This window comes from Heterodontus francisci, chromosome 18, assembly GCF_036365525.1.
Source record: "Heterodontus francisci isolate sHetFra1 chromosome 18, sHetFra1.hap1, whole genome shotgun sequence".
NCBI classification, from domain to species: Eukaryota; Metazoa; Chordata; class Chondrichthyes; order Heterodontiformes; family Heterodontidae; genus Heterodontus; species Heterodontus francisci.
The window spans coordinates 82,021,883-82,047,421 of NC_090388.1; the positions used below are offsets into that span (position 1 = coordinate 82,021,883).

Sequence of the window (25,539 nt, forward strand, 5' to 3'; positions counted from 1 at the left end):
TTTTAATATGCCTGTATCAGCATCGACTACCCCTTTTCTTCTAATATAATTGTCGAAACAGTGTTTATCCTCGAGATATACTGCCAATAACTCCAGGGGCCAGTGTTGATCGCTGAGAAATACCTCCAATAACCCCAGGGTCAGTGCTATAGATGGTCAGTATTTACCCAGGAAATACTCCCAATACCTCCAGGAGTTAGTGCTACAAAAGCAGTGTTTACCCCTGAGAAACAACTGCAAGCATCATAAATCATTTCAGTCACTTTAGTGATGTAGGAAATATGGCAGCCAACTTGCGCACAGCAAGGTCCCATTAGGTAATCAGTTTTGATCTTTTTAGTTGAGGGATAATATTTTTATGATCACATGGAATCTACAACACAGAATCAGGCCATTCAGCCCAACAAGTTTATGCTCCACACAAGCCTCCTTCCATCCTACTTCATCTAACCCTATGAGCATATCTTTCTATTATGCTTATCTGGCTTCCTCTTAATTGCATCTATGGTACTGGTCTCAACTACTACTTGTGGTAGCAAGTTCCACATCCAAACCACTCTCTGGATAAAGAAGTTTTTCCTGAACTTCCTACGGGATTTATTAGTGACCATCTTATATTTATGGACCCAAATTTTGGTTCCCCCAACAAGTGGAAACATCTTCACGACATTCACCCCATCAAATCCTTTCACAATCTTCAAGACTTCTATCAGGTCACCCCTCAGCCTTCTCTTTTCTACAGAAAAGAGCTCCAGTTTGTTCAATCTTTCCTGATAGGTATAACCTTAGTTCTCAATAGAGTGTTATTGAGCCAGCTTCAGTTTCTGCTTCAAAGGCAGTGCTGCACAACTCAATGGATTAAGGCTGAATGGCACAGAGCACAAAACAGGTGAAAACTTTATACTAATCAGTTTTATAACCATTTCCATTACACTTTGTGTGAATAAGAACACTCAGCCAAACCTCTCCCTCCACCCCACATATCACTTTTACGAACAAATTTAATAAAAATAATTCTGCACATCTGCACAGGGGAGGCGGTGGCTTAGTGGTAATATCACTAGATTAGTAAGCCAGAGCTCCAGGCTAATGCTCTAGGGACCGGGTTCGAATCCCACCACGGCAGATGGTGAAATTTGAATTCAATTAATAAATTTGGAATTAAAAGCTAGTCTAATGGTGATCATTGTCGATTGTTGTAAAAACCCATCTGGTTCACTAATGTCCTTTAGGGAAGGAAATCTGCCGTCCTTATCCGGTCTATATGTGACTCCAGATCCACAGCAATGTGGTTGACTCTTAAATGCCCTCTGAAATGGCCTAGCAAGCCACTCAGTTCAAGGGAAATTAGGGATGGGCAATAAATGCTGGCCTAGCCAGTGGCGCCCACGTCCCACGAACGAATAAAACAAACTTCCAAAACAGTTATTGAAAGGGACACATGATCTCATCCTTGCAAATTGATTTCGCCACCAGTGGTAGTAAGAGCAGTAAGACGGTACTTACCAGGAATCTGATGACTTCTTGGCAAAGAGACTGGGAGAGCTCCCCTGCTCTTCTTTTAATAGCACCATGGGACCTTTTACGTCCACCCTTGGTTTACATCTCATCTGAAAGGTGGCACCTTACAGTGCTGCACTCACTCAGTACCACACTGAAGTATGTGCTCATCTCTCTAGAATGATACAAGAATGCTGCAGGACCGTCTGACTCAAGAGACGAGAATGCTACCAACCAAGCCATGTTGAGATTACACTTAAGGGGGGAAAGGGAGAAAATTTAGAAGACAGACAATTTTGGTTTATTTGTAAAATGGTGAAGACAGCACCTAGTGACATTTAAGGTCATGATAAGCTAGTAGATCCATTCCCTTCAGTTGTTGTAATGGGAGGACAGTAGGGAAAACACTTTGCAAGGACAAGGTCAAATGGCCTTCTTCATCTGGATTAATCCTTGATCTTGTTTGCCCATCACTGCCAGTCTCAGACAAAAAACTCAACCACTAGTTATGAAAACTGAAGTTTATTCTTTCTGGAAAATAACATTTAATTGTAATTACAGTTTGATCCTCAGTAAAAAAAAAATTAAACTCGTTTTGCGAGCCTTATAGAAATCTATTACTTCAATGAGAGAGGGGGGGAAGAGAAGAAAACAGCTGGTGAATGATGTGTACAGTTGTGTGATTGAGCAGAAGACCATCAAGTCCTCTTTATCCTCACAAGGCCACGGATCCGTCGAACGAGTGCCTGAATAAACAAGTGTCGTGACCGCACTTTGCAGTAAACGCTCTCAATGTCGAGCAACTTCTTTTGTAGAGACTCCCCAAAGCTCGCTGCTGCGTCAATCTGAAGCTGAAGGAATAAGACAAAACCCGGAACACAGTTGTTAAACGTAGAATGAAACCTTGCCTGATTCACCAGCTTGTTGATCAGATATCTTTCTACAATCCACCCTATGCTACACATCTTTTCATCACTAAGACAGTGGCTATGCATTTCATTCTCATGCCTGCAACATTGGACACTAGACATGATAAAGTGCTGGGTACTACTCTTTCAACCAAATGTTATTCTCTATTTCCCTCAGCCAACACTTTTCTTACAAATTTTACATTGTAAGTGCTGATGACCTTGCCCTAGGCTTGGGTCCCAGTTCTGCTGGTGCCAGCTGCCTGTGGAGTCCCCCACCCAAATGGCAGCAGTAGGTGAACTGCCAACCAAGCTGCCCTCACCAGACATCCGTACATGCATACTTCCAGGAGAGGTTGTGGAAAGACTGTAACCTCATTACTGGGGCTGTGATCCCATTACTTGGGCTGTGGAAAAGCTGTGATCACATTACTCGGGCTGTGAAAAGGCCGCAATCCCATTACTGGGGCCGTGATCCCATTATTCGGGCTGTGGAAAGGCTATGATCCCATTACTCGCACTGTGGAAAGGCTGTGATCCCATTACTCGAGCTGTGGAAAGGCTGTGATCCCATTAGTTGGGCAGCGGAAAGGCTGTGATCCCATTAATCAGGCTGTGGAAAGGCCTTATCTTGGGCAACAACCTTGCATGTGGCATCTTATCGAACACCTTTGAAAATCCAAATATATTAAAACCACTGTTGCTGCTTTATCTACCCTGCTAGTTACATCCTCAGAAACCTCTAAAAAGATTTTTAAAACACCATTTCCCTTTCATAAAGCCATGTTGACTCTGCCTAATCATGGTATGATTTTCTAAATGCTCTGTTACCACTTCGTTACTAATGGATTCCAGCATTTTTCCAATGACTGATGTCAGGCTAACTGGCCTGTAGTTCCCTGTTTTCTGTCTTCCCTGCTCCCCACTTTCTTAAACAGTGGGGTTATATCTGTTACCTTCTAATCCACTGGGGCCATTCCAGAATCGAGATACTTTTTGAAGATCACAACCACTGCATCCACTATCTCTGTCGCCACCTTTTTTTTTTAAGAAGCCAAGGATGTAGGCTATCAGGTCCAGGGATTTGTCGGGCTTTTAGTCCTTTTCTCCAGTACTTTTCCTCATTATTAATTACTTTACGTCCCTCACTCTCATTAGACTCTTGGCTCCCCATTATTGCTGATCTTTTCGTGCTTTCTGATGTGAAGACAGAATTTAAAAATTTTTTTTAAACGTCTGTCATTTCCTTCTCCTGTCTAAGGGACCCATGTTTACTTTTGCTACTGCCTTTCTTTTTAATTCTCCACCTTGCTCCCACTCTGACCTTTCTGTCCTCTGCCTCCTGCAGTGTTCCAACAAAGCTCAACGCAAGCTTGAGGAACAACACTTGATCTTTCAGCTGGACACTTTACAGCCTTCCCCATGGATCACTTTCCCCATGGAGTTTTTATTTTTCAATGGATTGTACATTTATTGAGAATTATAATATATTTCCTTAAATGGTTTTAATCAAATGTCCCAATCTACCGTAGCCGACTCTCCCTTCATACCTACGTAATTGGCTTTATTTAACTTTAGTATATTAGTTTTGGACTTATGCGCATCACTCTCAAAGTCAATGTGAAATTCTATACGATTATGATCACTCTTTCCAAGAAGATCCTTCACTACAAAATTACTAATTAACCCTGTATAATTACGCAAGAGAAGATTTAAAATAGCCTCTCTCCTGGTTGATTGTACAACATATTGTTGGAAGAAACAGTCTCAAAAGCAACTACATCTCTGTAATGGCTAATAGATCAAACACATTTATCTCTATTTGTGCCATTAATTCGCCTATCTTGTTAGGAATGCTTCATGCATTCAGATAAAGTAAGTGCCTTTCATTTTAACACTTTCCCCTGATTTGACCTTATTTGCTGATGCACTATTACAGTTAAATTATCTGCCCCTTCTTGTCACACTCTGCTTATCGTTACCAAAATCATTAGACAGCTCTATGACTTTTCTCTTTAGACTTATAAATCATCCTTCACCCGAATCCTCACCCTATCTACAGCCCTAGTTAATCAATTTGCAACGACACTGGTCGCAACCCAGTTTAAGTGTAGCCCATAGTAAAGGAACAGCTCCTTCTTTCCCCAGTACTGGTACCAAAGCTTAATGAATTGAATCCCCTTCCCCTCACACCACTCAGCCATGCATTCAACTTTCTGATCTGTTTGACCCAATGCCAATTTGCACAAGGCTCAGGAATCCAGAGATTATTACCCAAGGTTCTGCTTATTAATTTGGACCCTAATACCTCAAACTCCCTCAGCAGAACCTCATTCTGCCTATCTTGTTGGTTCCTATGTGGTCACGACAACTGGCTCCTCCCCTCTCCAGTTGCAAGAAGATATCCTTAACCCTGACAACGTTTGGAACTCAAAGACACAGCTGCAGACAACAGTATCTATTCTACTGACTACACTAATCTCTACCACTACCACATTCCTTTTCACTCCACCAACTTGAATGGCCTCCTGCACCACAGTTCAGTTTGCGGTTTGCCCTGTAGACGTTTCCCTCATCGACAAAGGCAGCAAGAACCTCGTACCTGTTGCATAAGGGCAAAGTCTGAGGCTCCTCCAACACTGAACAGAGGGTCCCATTACCTGCCTAACTCACAGTCACAGCCACCTGTCCATGACCACAAACCTGTACCACTTCCTAATCTAAAGGTTGTGACTGCCTCCTGGATCAAAACATTCAGGTAACTCTGCAGATATGGTTATCCAGGATCACAATGCTCTTCATAAACTCCCACATGCTGCAGTAGGGGGACAGTAGCAAAGTGGTATTGCTACTGGACTAGTACCCGAGAGGCACAGAATAACGGTCTGGAGACATGAGTTCAAATCCCACCAAAGCAGATGGAAGGATTTTGAATTAATTAATAAATCTGGAATAAAATGCTAGCCTCATTAATATCGATCATGAAATTAATTGTGGATAAAATTTAATAATAAAAGAAACCCATCTGGTTCACTAACGTCCTTTAGGGAAGGAAATCCGTCATAGAGTTATACAGGAAAGGAACAGGCCCTTCGGCCCACTGTGTCCATGCTGGCCATCAAGCACCTATCTATTCTAATTGTATTTTCCAGCATTTGGCCCATAGCCTTGTATGCTATGGCGTTTCAAGTGCTCATCTAAATACTTTTTAATATTGTGAGGGTTCCTGCCTCTACCACCCCTTCAGGCAGTGTTCCAGATTCCAACCACCCTCTGGGTGAAATTTTTTTTCCTCAAATCCCCTCTAAACCTCCGGCCCCTTACCTTAAATCTATGCCCCCTGCTTATTGACCCCTCCGCTAAGGGAAAACGTTTCTGCCTATCTACCCTATCTATGCCCCTCAAAATGTTGTATACCTCAATCAGGTCCCCCCTCAGCCTTCTCTGCTCTAAGGAAAACAACCCTCGCCTATCCAGTCTCTCTTCATAGCTGAAATGTTCCAGCCAAGGCAACATCCTGGTGAATCTCCTCTGCACCCTCTCCAGCGCAATCACATCCTTCCTATAGTGTGGCGACCAGAACTGTACACAGTACTCCAGCTGTGGCCTAACATTTTATACAGCTCCATCGTAACCTCCCTGCTCTTATATTCTATGCCTTGGCTATTGTCGGCAAGCATCCTATATGCCTTCCTAACCACCTTATCAACCTGTGCTGCTGCCTTCAGTGATCTATGGACAATTACATCAAGGTCCCTTTGACCCTCTATATTTCCTATGGTCCTACCATTCATTGTATATTCCCTTGCCTTGTTAGTCCTCCCAAAATGCATCACCTCACACATCTCAGTATTAAATTCCATTTGCCACTGCTCCGCCCATCTTACCAGCCCATCTGTATTTCCCTGTAATCTAAGGCTTTCCTCCTCACTATTTACAACACCACCAATTTTCCTGTCATCTGCGAACTTACTGATCATACCTCCTATATTCACGTCTAAATCATTAATGTACACTACAAACACCAATAGTCCCAGCACCAATCCCTGCGGTACATCACTGGTCACAGGCTTCCAATCGCAAAAACAACCCTCGACCATCACCCTCTGCCTCCTGCCACTAAGCCAATTTTGGATCCAATTTGCCAAATTGCCCTGGATCCCATGGGCTCTTACCTTCTTAACCAATCCCCTAGGCGGGACATTATCAAAAGCCTTACTGAAGTCCACGTAGACTACATCAACCACTTTACCCTCATCTACACACCTAGTCACCTCCTCAAAAAATTCAATCAAACTTGTTAAGACACGATCTCCCCCTGACAAAACCATGCTGACTATCCTTGATTAATCCCTGCCTCTCCAAGTGGAGATTACTCCTTGCCCTCAGAATTTTTTCCAATAGTTTCTCCACCACTGATGTTAGACTCACTGGCCTATCCCTACTACCCTTCTTGAATAATGGTACCATGCCATCCTTACCAGACCGGATATGGGCTACCTGTGGCTCCAGACCAACTGTCCTCTGAAATGGTTTAACAAGCCACTCAGTCAGATCAGAAAAGTTGAATAATAATAAAACCGGATGGATCACCAGCATTGACCTCGCCACTGGAAACAACAAAGGCACCTTTTGCCCCAGTCGACCCTGCACATCCCTCACCACCAAAATCTGGGGACGTCTCCCAAAATTGGGACAGTTGTCTCACAGACTAGACAAGCACCAGCTTCACACAGATACTCAGCGAATCATATCTTACAGCCAATGTCGCAGACTCCTCCATCTAAAGGCCTGCTCGGGTCTGGAAAAAAAAACCCAACCTGAGCCCGACAGAACCACATCTGACTAGAGCCCGACGCAGCCCATGTCCTTCAATTTTTTTGCCGTGCCCAACCCGACCATCAGTTAACCTACCTTCCATTTTACACTTTGTTGCTGATCTGCACAAGACTAAAATAACTGTAACAAAACCACCTTTCTATTCCAAAAATTAAATTAACATTGGAGCAGTTACCTGTGATAGAGCATGTCTGACCCGAGCCCGAATGCCAGACCCAGAAGTGCAACCCGACCTGACCCCGACACGTCGGGTTCGGGTCGGGTAGCCGGCCTTTACCTCCATTACCATCCCTGGGTATGTGCAGTTCCAATGGCAGGACAGATCCACCAGAGATGGCGGTACAGTCGTATACAGTCAGGAGGGAATCCTCAACATGACTCCGCACCCCATGCATTCTCATGGCATCAGGTCAAACGCAGGAAAGGAAACATCCTGCTGATTACCTCTTACTGCCCTCCCTCAGCTGATGAATCAGTGCTCCTCCATGTTGAACATCAATTAGAAGAAGCACTGTGGGTAGCAAGGGCACAGAATGTTCGCTGGGTGGGGGGCTTCAATGTCCATCTGACTGAGCTGGCTATGTCCTGAAGGGTATATCTACCAGACTAGGCCTGCAGCAGGTGGTAAAAGAATTAATAAGAGGGGAAAAACCTATTTTACCTCATTACCACCAAGCTTCCTTTGGCATTGCATCTGTCCGTGACAATATTAATAGGTGTGATCACTGTACTTGAGCTCCACAGAGGACGCCATCTGTTGTGTCATGTGGCACCAGCACCCTGCTAAATGGGATAGATTCAGAACAGATCTTGCAGTTCAAAGCTGGGCATCCAGGAGGTGCTGTGGACCATCAGCAGCAGCAGAATTGCATTCAATCTATAATCTCATGGCCTGGCATATCCTCCCACTCTACCATTACTGCCAAACCAGGGGATCAACACTGCTTCAAGAGGTTTACAGGAGAGCAAGCCAGGAGCACCACCGTGCATCCCTTAAAATAAGGTGTCAACCTGGTGAAGCTACAACACAGAACTCCGTACATGCTAAATAGCGGAAGCAGCATGCAAAAAAAAAAACAAAGCAAACCCACAACCAACGGATCAGATCAAAGTTCTGCAGTCCTGCCACACCCAGTCGTGAATGGTGGTGGACAATTAACTAATGGGAAGAGGAGGCTCCAAAAACATACCCATCCTTAATGATGGTGGAGCCCAGCATGTCAATGCAAAAAACAAGGCTGAAGCATTCGCAACCATCTTCAGCCAGAAGTGTTGAGTGGATGATTCATCTCCGCCACCTCCTGAAGTACCCAGTATTACAGATACTAGTCTTCAGCCAATGCAATTCACTCCACGTGATTTCGAGAAATGGCTGAATGCAATGGATGGAGCAAATGCCATGGGCCCTGATAGCACCTCCGCTGTAGTACTGAAGACTTGTGTTCCAGAACTTTCCCGCTCCTAGCTGAGCTATTCCAGCAAAGCTACAACATTGGCATCTACCCAACAAGACGGATAATTGCTCAGGTATGTCCTGTACATAAAAAGCAGGACAAATCCAACCTGGCCAATTACCACCCCATCAGTCCACTCTCAATCACCAGCAAAGAGATGGAAGGTGTCACTGGCAGTGCTATAAAGTGGCACTAACTCAGCAATAACCTGCTCACCAACGCTCAGTTTGGGTTCTGCCAGGGCCACTCAGCTGCAGACCTCATTATAACCTTGCTCCAAACATGGACAAAAGAGCCGGATTCCAGAAGTGAGGTGAGAGTGACTGTCCTTGACGTTAGGGCAGCATCTGACTAAGTGTGGCAAAGAGCCCTGGTAAAATTGAAGTCAATCGGAATCAGGGGGAAAACTCTCCACTCGTTGGATTCATAACTAGCACAAAGGAAAACAGTTGTCGTTGTTGGAGGCCAATCATTTCAGCCTCAGGACATCGCTGCAGGAGTTCCTCAGGCCCAACCATCTTCAGCTGCTTCATCAACAACCATCCCTCCAATAGGTCAGAGTGGGGATGTTCGCGAATGGCTGCACCGTGTTCAGTACCATTCGCAACTCCTCAGATACTAAAGCAGTCCATGCACACATGCAGCAAGACTTGGGCTGATAAGTGGCATATAACATTCACGCCACACAGGTGCCATGCAATGACTATCTCCAACAAGACAGAATATAAACATCTTCCCATGCCGTTTGATGGCATTACCATTGCTGAATTCCCCACCATCAACATGCCCAGGTTACCACTGACCAGAAATTTAACTGGAGCAGCCATAACAATACTGTGACCGCAAGAGGTCAGAGGCTGGGAATTCTGCGGCGAGTAGCTCAACTCCTGACGCCCCAAAGCCTGACCATCATTTACAAGGTAGAAGTCTGATGGAGTACTCCCAACGTGCCTGGATGAATGCAGCTCCAACACTCAAGAAGGTCGACACCATTCTTGACAAAGCAGCATGCTTGATTGGCACCCCATTCACCGCCTTAAACATTCACTCCATCCACCATCGAGTGGCAGCAGTGTACATCATCTACAAGATGCACAAGAGTCAAAGTCATTATGGCACAAGAGGCCATTCAGCCCATTGCAACCATGCCAGCTCTCTGTAGAGTAATCCAGTCAGTCCCATTCACCTGCTCTATCGCCAGTGCCGGGCAAGTTTATTTCCCTCAAGTGCTCATCCAACTACCTTTTGAAATCATTGATTGTCTCCGCTTCCAGCACCCTCGTAAGCAGAGTGTTCCAGATCATTACCACTCGCTGCGTAAAAAAATTCTCTTACATCTCTTACCCAAAAACTTAGATCTGTGCCCCTTAGATCTTATACCATCAGCTAATGGGAATAGTTTTTTTTTAGTCTACCTTATTTCAATCTATTATTTTGCATACCACCATCAGATCTGCTTTGCTCCAAGGAGTACAAACCAGCTTCCCCAATCTAACTTTGTAGTTAAAATCCCTCATCCCTGGAACCATTCTGGTAAATCTCTTTTGCACCCTCTCAAGGACCCACATCCATCCCAACGTGTGACGACCAGAACTGGATGCAGTTGCAGCTGTACCAGAGCTTCATAAAGGTTCAGCATAGCTTCCCTGCTTTTGTACTCAATAGCTCTATTTATGAAGCCCAAGATCTCATACACTCTGCTAACTACTCTCTCAATTTGTTCTGCCACCTTCAAAGATCTATGTACACGAACCGCCAGGTCCTTCTGTCCCTGTGCACTCTTTAGAACTGTGACACTCAGTCTTTATTGCCTCTCCCTATCCCTTCTGCCAAAACACGCCACCTCACACTTCTCTGTATTAAATTTCATGTCACTTCCCGCCACAGTCTTCAACTTCACAGTCCCACAACCCCAAACAGCCTGTTTCTACCTCCTTACCAAAATCCACAAACAGGACTGCCCTGATAGACCTATTGTTTTTTCCTGTTCCTGTCCCACTGAACTATTTTTTTCTCTCCTCCTATCTACATCTGTGACTTTTCCGATGCCCTCAGTCATTTGAACAGTTGCCAATTTCCTGGCCCTGTCTCCTCCTTCATCATGATGTCCAATCTCTTTACACCTCCATTCCCCACCACAGAATGGTCTTGGGATGCTCCGCTTCTTCTTTGAATGGAGGCCCAACCAATTGTCATCCACCACCACCCTTCTCCACCTGGCTGAATTTGTTTTCACATTGAACTACTTCTCTTTCAACTCAACTCACTTCCTACAAATAAAAGGTGTTGCTATGGGTGCCTGCGTAGGTCCGAGCTATGCCTGTCTTTTTGTGTGATATGTGGAAGCTTCATAGAATCATAGAAACTTTAAGGCACAGAAGGAGGTCACTTGGCCTATTGTGTCTGTGCCGACCGAAAAACAATCCACCTATTCTAATCCTACCTTCCAGCATTTGGTCCTGATGCCCTGCAGATAGGCACTTGAGGTGCATATCCAGACTCCTTTTGAATGAGTTGAGGGTCTCTGCTTCAACTACCCTTTCAGGCAGTGATTTTCAGAACCCCCACCACCCTCTGGGTGAAAACTTTCTCCTCATCTCCCTTCTAATTTTTCTACCAATCACTTTAAATCTATGCCCCCTCATCACTGGGCTCTCTGCTGAGGTGAATCGACCCTTCACCTTCACTCAATCCAGGCCCCTCAAAATTTTGTACATTTCAATCAGATCTCCCCTCAGACTTCTCTGTTCCAAAGAGAACACCAGCCTATCCAATCTTCCCTCATAACTGCATTTTTCCAGTCCTGGCAACAACCTCATAAATCTCCTCTGTACCCTCTCTAGTGCAATTACATCCTTTCTGTAATGAGGTGACCAGAACTGCACACAGTACTCAAGTTGTGGCCTAACCAATGAGTTATCCGGCTCCAGCATAACTCCCTGCTCTTGTATTCTATATCTCAGCTAATAAAGGAAAGTATTCCATATGCCTTCTTAACCACCTTATCGACCTGTCCTGCTACCTTCAGGGATCTGTGGACATTCACTCCAAGGTCCCTCACTTCCTCACTTCCTCTACACTTCTCAGTATTTTCCCATCTATCGTGTATTCCTTTGCCTTGTTTGACCTTCCCAAATGCATCACCTCGCACTTTTCCAGATTGAATTCCATTTGCCACTTTTCTGACTATCTGACCAGACCATCAATATCTTCCTGAAGCCTACAGCTATCCTCCTCGCTATCTACCACACGGCCAATCTTCGTATTGTCTGCAAACTTCTTGATCATGCCCCCTACATTTATGTCCAACTCATTAATATATACCACAAAAAGCAGGGGATCCAGTATTAAGCCCTGCAGAACGCCACTGGAAACAGCCCTCCAGTTGCTAAAACACCCGTCAACAATTACCCTTTGTTTCCTGCCACTGAGCCGATTTTGTATCCACCTTGCTGCATTTCCCTAGATCCCATGGAATTATATTTTATTAACTAGTCTGCCATGTGGGACCTTGTCAAAAGCCTTGCGAAAATCCATGTAGACCACATCAACTGCACTACCCTCATCTATGGTATTTGTATTTATAGAAGACTTTTGATAAAGTCCCACACAGGTTAGTAATCAAAATTAGAGCACATGAGATTGGGAGTAATATACTGGTATGGATTGAGAATTGGTTAACAGACAGAAAACAGACAGTAGGAATAAACGGGTCATTCTCAGGTTGGCAGGCTGTTACTAGTGGGCACTGCAAGGATCAGTACTTGGGCCACAGCTGTTCACAATCTACATAAATGATTTGGATATGGCGATCAAGTTGGTCAAACAAGATCTTCCCTTAACAAATCCATGCTGACTATCCTTGATTAACCTGTGCTTTTCGAAGTGAGTTTATTTTGTGTCTCAGAATAGATTCCAGTAATTTGCCCACCACTGAGGTTAGACTGACCGCCTGTAATTACTCGGTTCATCCTTCGCTCCCTTTTTAAACAGAGGTACAATGTTAGCAGTTCTCCAATCCTCCGGCACCACGCCTGTATCCAGTGAAGACTGGAAAATGATGGTCAGACTGTCTGCTATTCCCTCTCTCGCTTCTTTTAACAGCCTAGGGTACATTTCATCTGGCCCTGGTGATTTATCAACTTTCAAGGATGCTAATCCCATTAATACTTACTCGCTCCCTATGTTTATCACATCCAATACTTCACATTCCTCCTTAACTACAATATGATCGTCCCCCTCTTCTGTGAAGAAAGACGCAAGGTATTCATTAAGAACCATACCAATATCTTCCACCCCTACACATAGGTTACCTTTTTGGTCTTTTATGGGCCCTACTCTCTCCTTAGTTACCCTCTTACTCTTAATGTATTGATAAAACATCTTTGGATTCACCTTGATTTTGCTTACCAATATTCTTTCATGCCCTCTCTTTGCTTTCCTAATTTCCTAACAAGATTCCTTGTTACAATCCTACTTGGGCCTCCTCCCTCACCTCTTTTCCCGGAACATTGATGACTATCAGTGCCCCTTCCTGCTCTCACCCTGAACTGGAGAACTTCATCAACTTTGCTTCCAATTTCCACCCTTCTCTCACCTTCACGTGGTCCATCTCTGACACTTCCCTTCCTCGACTTCTTGGTTTCCATTTCTGGGGAGAGGCTATCAATAAATATTCACTATAAGTCCACTGACTCCCACAGCTGATAACTACATTTCCTCACACCCTACCTCCTGTAAGGACTCCATTCCATTCTCTCTGCTTCTCAGTCACTAGCGCCTCTGGTGTATCCTCCCGTTACCTCAACTGAGGATTCCCCCGCCACGACCATGGTTGACAGGGCCTTTCACCGTGTCTGACCCATTTCTCGCACTTTTGCTCTCAACCCTTCCTCTCCCTCCCACAGCCACAAGAGGGTTTCCTGTGTACTCACCTTCCACCCCACCAGCCTACGTATTCAATGGATCATTCTCCGTCATTTCTGCCACCTCCAGCATGATGCCACCACCAAACACCTCTTCCTCTCCCCTCCCAGCATTCCAAAAGACCCGTTCTCTCTGCAACACCCTGGTTCACTCCTCAATCACACCAAACACCCCTTCTCTGCCTAAGGCACCTTTTCATCCAAGCACAGGAGATGTAACAGCTGCCCTTTTACCTCCTCTCCCCACTGTCCAAGGCCCCAGCACCTCATCTTTCAATTTGGCACTTCCGCTCAATATTGAGTTTAACAATTTCAGACTATAATTTCCATCCCCATTTTGTTTCCTTTTCTTTGCATGTTTTGGTTTTTCTCTTGTTTTTGTGCTTTTGGATGGCAGTACACCTGCTCTAGGAACATCTTTTGTTTGTTTCTTTTCTTGCCCCATCATGACACCTTTTGGCCCTGCACAACTCGTCATTCAATCTCTCTTGTTTTCCACCCTGTCACAGGCCTTCCCCTCTGTTCTTTTTCCTAATCTCCACCATTTCACCTGTTAAAAACCTAGTACTTTTCACAGTTCTGATGAAAGATTACCAACCTGAAACATTAACTCTGTTTCTTTCTCCACAGATGCTGCCAGACCTGTTGAGCATTTCTAGCATTTTCTGTCTTTATGCCATCTGCCACTTGTCTGCCCATTCTGCTAGCCTGTCCATGCCCTGTTACAGTCAATTGGTATCATCCTCACTGTTTGCCACACCTCTAATTTTGCTATCATTGGCAAATTCTGAAATTTTACTCTGGAGCTACTCGCCGCAGGATTCCTAACCTCTGCCCTGTTCTTGTAGCCATATTTATATCACCCGACCTTTCGCCCCTGTTGGTTTGAACCTAGCCTGTACCTGAAACATCTCCTTCTTAAATATCACCCATTGTTCCACTACCTTTTTTCCTGTTAGTCTTTGATTCCATTTTGCCCTGGCTACCTCCCTTCTCAAATGTCAAAAAAAGCAATGGACCCAGCACTGACCCTTGGCAAACACCAGTCTGAAAAGCAACTATTTACCATGAATTAAAAACAGAAAGTGCAGGAAATACTCAGCAGGCCAGGCAACATCATTTCTTTATTTGTTTCTGGGATGTGTGCGTCGCTGATTAGGCCAGCATTTATTGCCCATCCTTAATTGCCCTCGAGAAGGTGGTGGTGAGCTGCCTTCTTGAACCACTGCAGTCCATGTGGGGTAGGTACACCCACATTGCTGTTAGGAAGGGAGTTCCAGGATTTTGACCCAGCGACAGTGAAGGAATAGTGATATAGTTCCAAGTCAGGATGGTGTGTGACTTGGAGGGGAACTTGCAGGTGGTGGTGTTCCCATGCAACTGCTGCCGTTGTCCTTTTAGGTGGTAGAGGTCGCAGGTTTGGAAGGTGCTGTCTAAGGAACCTTGGTGCGTTGCTGCAGTGCATCTTGTAGATGCTACACACTGCTGCCACTGTGCTTCGGTGGTGGAGGGAGTGAACGTTTGTGGATGGGGTGCCAATCAAGTGGGCGGCTTTGTCCTGGATGGTGTCGAGCTTCTTGAGTGTTGTTGGATCTGCACCCATCCAGGCAAGTGCAGGCAGGAGATGAGCTACTCGCCGCAGGATTCCTAACCTCTGCCCTGTTCTTGTAGCCACATTTATATCACCCTACCTTTCGCCCCTGTTGGTTTGAACCAAGCCTGTACCTGAAACATCTCCTTCTTAAATATCACCCATTGTTCCACTACCTTTTTTCCTGTTAGTCTTTGATTCGATTTTGCCCTGGCTACCTCCCTTCTCATCCCACTGAAGTTAGGCCTCTTCCAATTTATAAGTTTTACATTAGATTGTTCCTTGATCTTCTCCATTACTAATCTAAACCTTATGATGCAAAGTATTCTCCCACAGACACTTGGTCCACTTGGCCAATCTCACTCCCCAGCACCAGATCCAGAAATGCCTCCTTCTTAGTTGGACCAAGAACATACTGGTCAACGAAGTTCTCCAGAAAATATTTCAGAAATTCCTCCCCCTCCTTTCCCTTTACGCTAACATTATTCCAATCGATATCTGGGTAATTGAAGTTCCCCAAAATCACCACTCTAGTTCTTGCACAGCTCTGTCATTTTCCTGCAGATTTTCTCCTCTATCTCTCGCTCAGTATTTGGAGGCCTATAGAATAGCCCTAGGAACACGATTATATACTCTTTGCTTCTCCAACCAAATGGATTCTTGTCCATGTCATCTCAAAAACAAACTTTCTTTCCAACACTACAATGTCTTCCCTTATCAGTAATGCCACCCCACTTCTCTTTTTTCCTTCCCTATCTTTTCTGAACACTTTGTGAATATTAAGTGCCCAGTCCTCATCATTTTTAAGCCACATTTCCTTTATTGCCACATCATATTTCCATTTTTTTTTGTGCTCGTAGCTCACCAAACCTATCCACCACACTTTGAATGTTTACATACATGCATTCGAAATTCGCCAAGGCTCCTTCCAAACCCACGACCTCTAACAGCTGGAAGGACAAGGACAGCAGACACATGAAAACACCATAACTTGCAAGTTCCTCTCCAAGTCACAGACCATCCCAACTCGGAACAATTTTCCTACACTGTTGCTGGGTCAAGATCCTGGAACTCCCCCCCCCCACCCCCGACAGCATTGTGGGCGTATCTACACCACATAGACTGCAACGGTTCAAGACGATGGCTCACCACCACTCTCTCAAGGGTAATTAGGGATAGGTAATAAATGCAGCCCTTGCCAGCAACGCTCACATCCCAGGAATGAATAAAATAAAGTTGCAGTACATAGCCTGCACTGCCACACCTATCTAATCTTGTTTTACTGAAAGTTGACGTACGTAATCAACTTAGTTTATAGGTTTTAGTCTTTTAACAAATAATTCTACTTTAAATTATTGATTGTTTAAATTAAATGTTTACCCAAGATGAACCACAAGCTTTGGAGGCAAAAAGCAGCACCTCCCTCTCTCTCTGCACCAAATTCCCAACTGATGCACTCACTCAGTCCGTGATGCATTCGGTCCTCTTTCCGAAGGATCCTCTGCCCGTAAGCAGCCGTCGTCCCTCAAGGTTCTAGCTCTTCCGCCATCACCACCAAAAATTTGCTGGTTCTGCCGTTGGCCCTGGCTCATAATCCTAAGCATGGGATCCTTACCTGGGCCTGCGGCAACTTGCAAAGGGCAGAGATGACCAACTGCCGAGGTCTCAAATGACCCTGCTACTATTATACAGCAGCATAATATTACAGGTAAATACAAAATGACCAAAAGAATATCACTGCTTGATAATATACATTACAACCAAAGTTGAAACCTACCTGCTCAAGATCATGATGGTTTACTTGACTTAGAATGAAACGCCTGGAGTCGGGATTTGAATTGAGACTGTAGGAATCTGTGTTAAATAAGATATATAAAACAGATCAGCATTCAGCATCACTTATCAAGGGGATAAGAGCCCCAGAAATTAGCTACACAATACTGGACCCAACATTGCCAGTGTGTCTAGAAGTTGATCCTCTTCACACTACACTGTGCCAAATCTGTGAGACGTCTCCAGCAGTGACCAGTGCCCAAAGACAGACCCAACGAGCTTTACTTCTGCTGATTTTTGTCATCTCTGTGACAACTCCAGCCCCAACCACTAGGCATTCCAAGTGGCCAAGGAAGTCATACAGTTACCACCACCTTCTCAGGGCAACTAGGGATGAGCAATAAATGCCAGCTTGGCCAGTTATACCCATATCCAAAGAATGTATAAATAAATGACCAAGTCCCAATCAGTGATGACAATATTCCATTGGACCAGTTCCGACTTCAGTTCCGATGGTAAACATCTGATCTGGTCGACTCAGCTTCAGATTTTGACCCCCTTGCCTCCTCTTTCCTCCTTGGTATCAGTGGCAGCAAAATCCAGAAAACTCACTGCATGTCAATAACTAAAATTCTGGTGTGTATGTCCTTTGTCAAATGACTACAGGTCAGTAGCAGTGGCGGCAGCAGCAGACCTAGGCAGAGACATAGTGTGGTGACCGAGGAGTTAAAGCAGGGGAAACAGCCTCCAGCGAAATGACCAACAACAAAAGCAACATTTGGAAACAGTTATAGACACATCACAACCAGGGAAGAAGCTGATTGATGTGTAGTTGGTAAGTGTTTCTATTTAACAGTCTAGAAAGTAAAGGTATGGCAAGGTATGTGGGAAATCTTGGATGTTTCGCGTGACCTTGACAACCACATATGCAGAAAGCGTCGCCAGCAAGAGCAGCTCAAACTCAGGGTTTTGGAGCTTCAGTGGTGGCTGCAGTCACTACAGTGCATCGCGAGGTTGAGAGTTTTGTGGATAGTATGTTTCTGGATGTGGTCATCCTGCAGCTTAAGAAAGTGAGGCAGAGAGGGAATGGGTTACCACCAAGGAAGGCCAGGAAGGTAAAGCAGGAATTCCCAGAGTGCATCTCACTCTCCAACCCGTATTCAGTTCTGAATACTGGTGAGAGTGATGGTTCTTCTGAGGAGTGCAGGCACAACCAAGTTTACAGCACGATGGGTGGAGCAGCTGCACAGGGTGGGAGGAAGAAGAGTAGAAGAGCAATAGAGGTAGGGGATTCGATAGTGAGGGGAACAGACAAGTGTTTCTGTAGCCACAGACATTAGAATGGTATGTTGCCTCCCCTGTGCCAGAGTCAAGGATGTCACTGAGCTGCTACAGGACATTGAGGGGGGAGGATGAACAACCAGAGGTGTGGTCCATATCGGCACCAATGACGTAGGCAGAAAGAGGGAAGAGGTAGAGTTTAGGGAGCTAGGAGAGAAATTGCAAAGTAGAACCTCAAAGGTAGTAATCTTTGAATTACTTCTGGTGCCACATGCTAGTGAGTAGGGTACAGAAAGAGGAAGATAGAGCTGATGAATAGGTGGCTAGAGAGATGGTGCAGGAGGGAGGGCTTTAGATTCCGGAGGTACTGGGACTGCTTCTGGGGGAGGTGAGGCCGATACAAGCTGAACAGGTTGCACCTCTACAGGGTCGAGACCAAAATCCTTGCAGGGGATTTGGCTAGTGCTGTTGGGGAGGGTTTAAACAAGCTTGGCAGGGGGATGGAAATCTGAGAATAGATTCAGAAGGGAGAAAGGAAAAGTTGAAAATGGAACGCAGAAAATTATTAAGCGTGTTTAGAAGGCAGAGGAAGCAAAGGCTTGAAAATGAGAGAGTTTGGCAATGTTAAATGGTATATACTTTAAAGCAGGAAGTCTAGGGAATAAAGCAGATGAGCTGAAAGCACAGATTGACAGGTGGGAGCATGATATTATAGCTATTACTGAGACATGGCTGAAAGGAGGGCAGGAATGGCAGCTCAATATTCCTGGTTACAGGGTTTGCAGACAAGATGGGGGGATAAAAAAGGTGGGGGGTGGAGTCGCAAAATTGATTAAAGAAACAATTATAGCTGTGAGGAGGGATGATATGGTCGAAGGACTATCAAATGAGGCCATACGGGTTGAACTGAAGAACAATCACACTACTGGGAGTGTACCATAGACTCTCAAACAGTCAGAGGGTGGTTGAAGAGCTAATATTTATGCATATTCCGCTCCCTCAGTTTATAGCCAGATAATAATCAGCTTTCCTGTTTTTGTGACCAAAGTGGATAACCTCACACTTAACCACATTATATTGCATCTGCCATGCATTTGCCCACTCACTCAACTTGCCCAAATCACCCTGAAGCCTCTCTGCATCCTCCCATTCATCTGCGCTATCCTTCCCATTTCTCTACTCACTAGCACATGGCACCGGGGGTAATCCAGAGAGTACAACCTTTGAGGTCCTGCTTTTTGCTTTTTACACTGACTGGTGTCTCTCAGTCCCTCTCTCTCAGGGAGATACCTGTAAACTGAGTGCTGTCTCTCACTCTCTCCCAGGGAGATATCTGTACACTGACTGGTGTGTCTCAGTCCCATCTCTCCCAGGGAGCTAACTGTAGAGTGAATGGTGTCTCTCAGTCCCTCTATTTCAGGGGCATACCTGTAACTTGGCTGGTTTCTCTCAGTGCCTCTCTCTCAGGGAGATGTCGGTACACTGACTGGTGTCTCTCAGTCCCTCTCTCTCAGGAAGATATCTGTACACTGACTGGTGTCTCTCATTCCCTCTCTCTCAGGGAGATATCTGTACACTGACTGAAGGTGAAGGGTAGGACCAACAAGTCCAGTGAATCCTGGATGTCAAGGGATATAGAGGATTGGATCAGGAAAAAAGGAGGCTTACAGCAGATCCCAAGCGCTGAAAACAGCAGAGTCAATAGAAGAGTACAAAAAGTGTAGGGTGGCACTTAAAGTATTTAGGTGAGTGAAGAGGGGACATGAAAAAACATTGGCAGATAAGATAAAGGAAAATCCCAAGGCATTTTATAAGTATATTAAGGGTAAGAGGATAACCAGGGAAAGAGTAGGATCCATTAGGGACCAACATGGCAATGTGTGTGTGGAGCTGGAGGACATAGATGAGATTTTAAATTATTACTTTTCATCTGTGTTCACTATGGAGAAGGACGATGTAGGTGTAGAGATCATGGAGAGGGATTGTGATATACTTGAACATATTAACATTGAAAGGGAGGAAGTATTAGCTGTTTTAGCAGGCTTAAAAGTGGATAAATCCTCAGGCCCAGATGAGATGTATCGCAGGCTGTTATGTGAGGCAAGGGACGAGATAGCAGGGGCTTTGACACAAATTTTCTTTGGCCACAGGAGAGGTACCAGAGGACTGGAAGACAGCGAATGTGGTACCATTATTCAAGAAGGGTAGTAGGGATAAACCAGGTAATTACAGGCCAGTGAGTCTAACATCAGTGGTTGGGAAAATATTGGAAAAAATTCTGAGGGACAGGATTAATCTCCATTTGGAGAGGCAGGGATTAATCAGGGATAGTCAGCATGGCTTTGTCAAGGGGAGATCGTGTCTAACTAACTTGATTGTATTTTTCGAGGAGATAACTAGATGTGTCGATGAGGGTAAAGCAGTAGATGTAGTCTACATGAATTTCAGTAAGGCATTTGATAAGGTCCCGCATGGGAGATTGGTGAAGAAGGTAAGAGCCCATGGGATCCAGGGCAATTTGGATCCAAAATTGGCTTCGTGGCAGGAGGCAGAGGGTGATGGTCGAGGGCTGTATCTGCGATTGGAAGCCTGTGACCAGTGGTGTACCACAGGGATCGGTGCTGGGACCCTTGCTGTTTGTAGTGTACATCATTAGTGATTTAGACGTGAATACAGGAGGTATGATCAGTAAGTTCGCAGATGACACGAAAATTGGTGGTGTAAATAGTGAGGAGGAACTCCTTAGACTACAGGGAGATATAGATGGGCTGGTAAGATGGGCGGAGCAGTGGCAAATGGAATTTAATCCTGAAAAGTGTGAGGTAATGCATTTTGGGAGGACTAAAAAGGCAAGGGAATATATAATGGATGGTAGGACCCTAAGAACTTAGACTTACAGAGATGCAGCACTGAAACAGGCCTTTCGGCCCACCGAGACTGTGCTGACCAACAACCACCCATTTATACTAATCCTACATTTATCCCATATTCCTCATCGCATCCCCACCATTCTCCTACCACCTACCTACACTAGGGGCAACTTACAATGGCCAACTTACCTATCAACCTGCAAGTCTTTGGCCGTGGGAGGAAACCGGAGCACCCGGCAGAAACCCACGCGGTCACAGGGAGAACTTGCAAACTTTGCATAAGCAGTACCCAGAGCTGAACCCGGGTTGCTGGAGCTGTGAGGCTGCAGTGTTAACCGCTGCGCCACTGTGCTGCCCAGTGGAAGCATAGAAAGTCAGAAGGACCTTGGTGTACTTGTCCATAGATCACTGAAGGCAGCAGCACAGGTAGAAAAGGTGGTTAGGAAGGCATATGGGATACTTGCCTTTATTAGACGAGGCATAGAATATAAGAGCAGGGAGGTTATGATGGAGCTATATAAAACACTAGTTAGGCCACAGCCGGAGTACCTTGTCCAGTTCTGGTCACCACACTATAGGAAGGATGTGATTGCACTGGAGAGGATACAGAGGAGATTCACCAAGATGTTGCGTGGGCTGGAGCATTTCAGCTATGAAGAGAGACTGAAAAGGCTAGGGTTGTTTTCCTTGGAGCAGAGAAGGCTGAAGGGGGACATGATTGAGGTGTACAAGTTTATGAGGGGCATTGATAGATTAGATAAGAAACTTTTTCCCTTAGCAGAGGGGTCAAGAACCAGGGGGCATAGATTTAGGGTAAGGGGCAGGAGGTTTAGGGGGGATTTGAGGAAGCATTTTATCACCCAGAGGGTGGTTGGAATCTGGAACACACTGCCTAAAGAGGTGGTGGAGGCAGGAACCCTCACAACATTTAAGCAGTATTTAGATGAGCACTTGAAACGCCACAGCAGATAGGGCTACGCGCCAAGTGCAGTAATATGGGATTAGAATAGTTGGGTGCAGTATAGCCGGCACAGACACGATGGGCTGAAGGGCCTGTTTCTGTGCTGTATAACTCTATGACAATCTCTGAGAAGTGCAAAAATAATATGCCAGTGGGGGAATTAAAGTACCTAATAGTAACTGGGATAGAATTAGTGTGAAAGGCAGAGGGAGCAGAATTCTTAAAATGCATTCAGGACAATTTTTTTTTAGCTAGTACAACATAGCAAGCCCAATGAGAGAGGGGACGATTCTGAACTTGCTTTTAGGGAATGAAGCTGGGCAGGTGGAAGCGGCATCAGTTGAAGCGCATTTGGTGGAAGTGATCATAATTCAGTTAGATTTCGAGCAGTATGGAAAAGGACAAAGATCGACCAGGAATAAAAGCTCTCAATTGGGAAAAGTAAATTTTACTAAGCTATGTGACTTAGCTAAAGTGGACTTGAAACAGCTACTTGAAGGTAAATCAGTGCCAGATTAGTGGGAGGCATTCAAAGAAGAGATAGCGAGGGTTCAGAGTATGTTTTTTTAAAGAAAAAAAAAAGAGTGGGACTAACAAATCCAGAGCCCCCCCTGGATGTCAAGGAGAGGATAAAGTGATAGGAGATTCGATAGTCAGGGGAACAGACAAGTGTTTCTGTGACCACAGATGTGAATCCAGGATGGCGTGTTGCCTCCTTGGAGCTAGGGTCAAGGATGTCACTGAATGGCTGCAGAGCACTCTGAGGGGAGAGGGTGAACAGCCAGCAGTCGTGGCCCACATTGGTACCAACGACATTGGTCGGAAAAGGGATAAGGTCCTGCAGAAAGAGTTCATGAGTTAGGCAAGAAATTAATAAGCAGGACCTCAAAATTAGCAATCTCCGGATTACTCCCAGACCCACGCACAAGTGAGTAAAGAAATAGGAGGATCAAACAAATGAATACGTGGCTGGAAAGATGGTGCAGGAGGGAGGGATTTAGATCCTTGTGACATTGGGACCAGCTCTGGGGGAGATGGGACCTGTACAGGCCGGACGGGTTGGACCCAAATCGAGCTGGGACTGAGTTCCTTCCAGGGCGATATGCTAGTGCTATTGGGGAGGGTGTAAACTAACTTGGCAGGGGTGTGGGAACCAAGAGAAAATATCAGAGAGGAATACCAAGGTGCACAGAATGCTGTGAGAGATAGATAGCACTAGAATAGGGAATAGTAAGTTATTAGGTGGGGTCAGAGTAAAGGAGAAAGCAATAAAATCTAAATCAGGGTTAATGTGCATGTATGTGAATGCACGGAGTGTGGTTAATAAGATTGGTGAGTGAAAGGTGCAAATTGCCATGTGGAAATATGATGTTGTGACGATAACAAAGAACTGGCTCAAAGAAGGGCAGGACTGGGTGTGAAATATTTATGGATACAAGGTGTTCAGGAAAGATAGGAAAGGGAAAAAAGGGGGAAGGGTGGCGGTATTGATTAAGGAGGGCATTGCAGTGCTGGAGAAAAAGGATGTCCCAGAGGGGTCCAGGACAAAATCAATTGGGCTAGAGCTAAGGAACAAAAAAGACGCAGTTACATTGCTCGGTGTTGTCTACAGGCCACCAACTAGTGGGAAGGATGTAGAGGAGCAAATTTGCAAGGAAATTACAGACAGGTGCAAAAGTTATAGGGTAGTTATAATGAGGGACTTTAACTATCCAAACATAGACTGAGATAGTAGTAGTGTAAAGGGCAGTGAGGGGCAAGAGTTCCTGGAGTGTGTTCAGGAAAATTTTCGACAGCAGTATGTTTCTAATCCAACGAGAAAGGAGGCACAGCTAGACCTGGCTCCTGGAAATGAGATGGGCCAAGTGGATCAAATATCAGTAGGAGAACATTTTAGGGGACAGTGATCATTTTATCATAAGGTTTAGGTTGACTATGGAAAAGGACAAAGAACAATCCAAAGTAAGAATAATTAACTGGGGGAAAGCCAACTTCAATGGGGTAAGAATGGATTTGGGACAGATAAATTGGAGTCAAAGGTTGGCAGGAAAAACAGTAGCTGAACAGCGGGTTACCTTCAAAGAGGAGATAGTTCGGGTACAGTCAAGATAGGTTTCCTGGAAGGGGAAAGGCAGGGTAAACAAATCCAGAGCTCCCTGGATGACAAAAGAGATAGAGATAAGATAAAGACGAAAAAGTGTGCTTACAACAGATGCCAGTTAGAAAATACTATTGAGAACCAGGCCGAATATAGAAGGTTCAGAGGGGAAGTGCAAAAGAAAATGAGAAGCAAAAAGAGAGCATGAAAGGAGACAGGTGGCTAACATAAAAGGGAATCCCAAAGTTTTCTACAGACATATAAATAGTAAAAGGGTGGTAAAAGGAGGGGTGGGGCCAATTAGGGACCAAAAAGTGGATTTACGCATGGAGGCAGAGGGCATAACTGAGGTATTAAATTTACCAAGGAAGAAGATGCAACCCAGGCGATGGCGAAAGAGGAAGCAAGTCAGACACAAGAAGGGTTTAAAACTGATAAGGAAGAGGTATGGATAGGCTGTCTGTACCTAAAGTGGATAAGGCACCAGGACCAGTTGAGATGCATCCAAGGATACTGAGAAAAGTGAGAAAGAAAATTGCAGAGGCACTGGCCATAATTTTTCAGTCTTCCTTAGACTCTGAGTTGGTGCCAGAGGAATGGAGAATTGCAAACGTTACACCCTTGTTCAAAAAAGTATGTAAAGATACTATAGACCTGTCAGTTTAACTTCGGTGGTGGGGTAACTTCTAGAAAGAATAATTTGGGACAAAATTAATAGTCACATGGACAAATGCAGATTAATTAAGGAAAGCCAGCATGGATTTCTTATGGGAAAATCATGTTTAACTAACTTGTTGGAGTTTTTTGAGGTGGTAACAGAGAGGATTGATAAGGGCAATGCTATTGATGTGGTATACATGAACAACCAAAAGGCTTTTGATACAGTGACACACAACAGACTTGTGAGCAAAGTTGTAGCTCATGGAAAAAACTGACTGGACAGTAGTAACATGGTTACAGAATTGGCTGAGTAATAGGAAACAAAGAGTAGTGGTTAATGGATGTTTTTTGGGCTGGAGGATGGTTTGTAGTGGAGATCCCTAAGGGTTTGCGTTGGGACTGTTGCTTTTCCTGATACATTAAAGACCTAGGCCTTGGTGTACAGAGAACAATTTCAAAATCTGCACATGATATGAAACTTGAAAACATTGTGAAATGTGAGGAGGATAGTGTAGAACTTCAAAAGGACATAGACAAGTTGGTGGAATGGACGGACTGGTGGCAGATGAAGTTTAATACGGAGAAATGTGAAGTGATTCATTTTGGTAGGAAGAACACGGAGAGGAAATATAAAATAACATGCCCAATTCTAAAGGGGTTGCAGGAGCAGAAAGATCTG

The 25,539-nt window shown here is 44.8% G+C and overlaps 1 protein-coding gene across 1 annotated transcript in view; it reads right to left on the bottom strand.

Moving 5' to 3' along the window:
- Positions 1 to 2,006: 2,006 nt before the first annotated feature.
- nup205 (nucleoporin 205) overlaps positions 2,007 to 25,539 on the bottom strand; it is a 156,044-nt gene continuing 132,511 nt past the window's right edge. Inside the window, exons 42-43 of the mRNA XM_068051065.1 lie at positions 16,995 to 17,071; positions 2,007 to 2,351 (exon numbers count right to left, since the gene is read on the bottom strand). Coding sequence (XP_067907166.1) covers positions 2,199 to 2,351; positions 16,995 to 17,071 — 230 coding nt within the window. The 3' untranslated portion in view covers positions 2,007 to 2,198. The remainder of the gene's footprint in view (positions 2,352 to 16,994; positions 17,072 to 25,539) is intronic.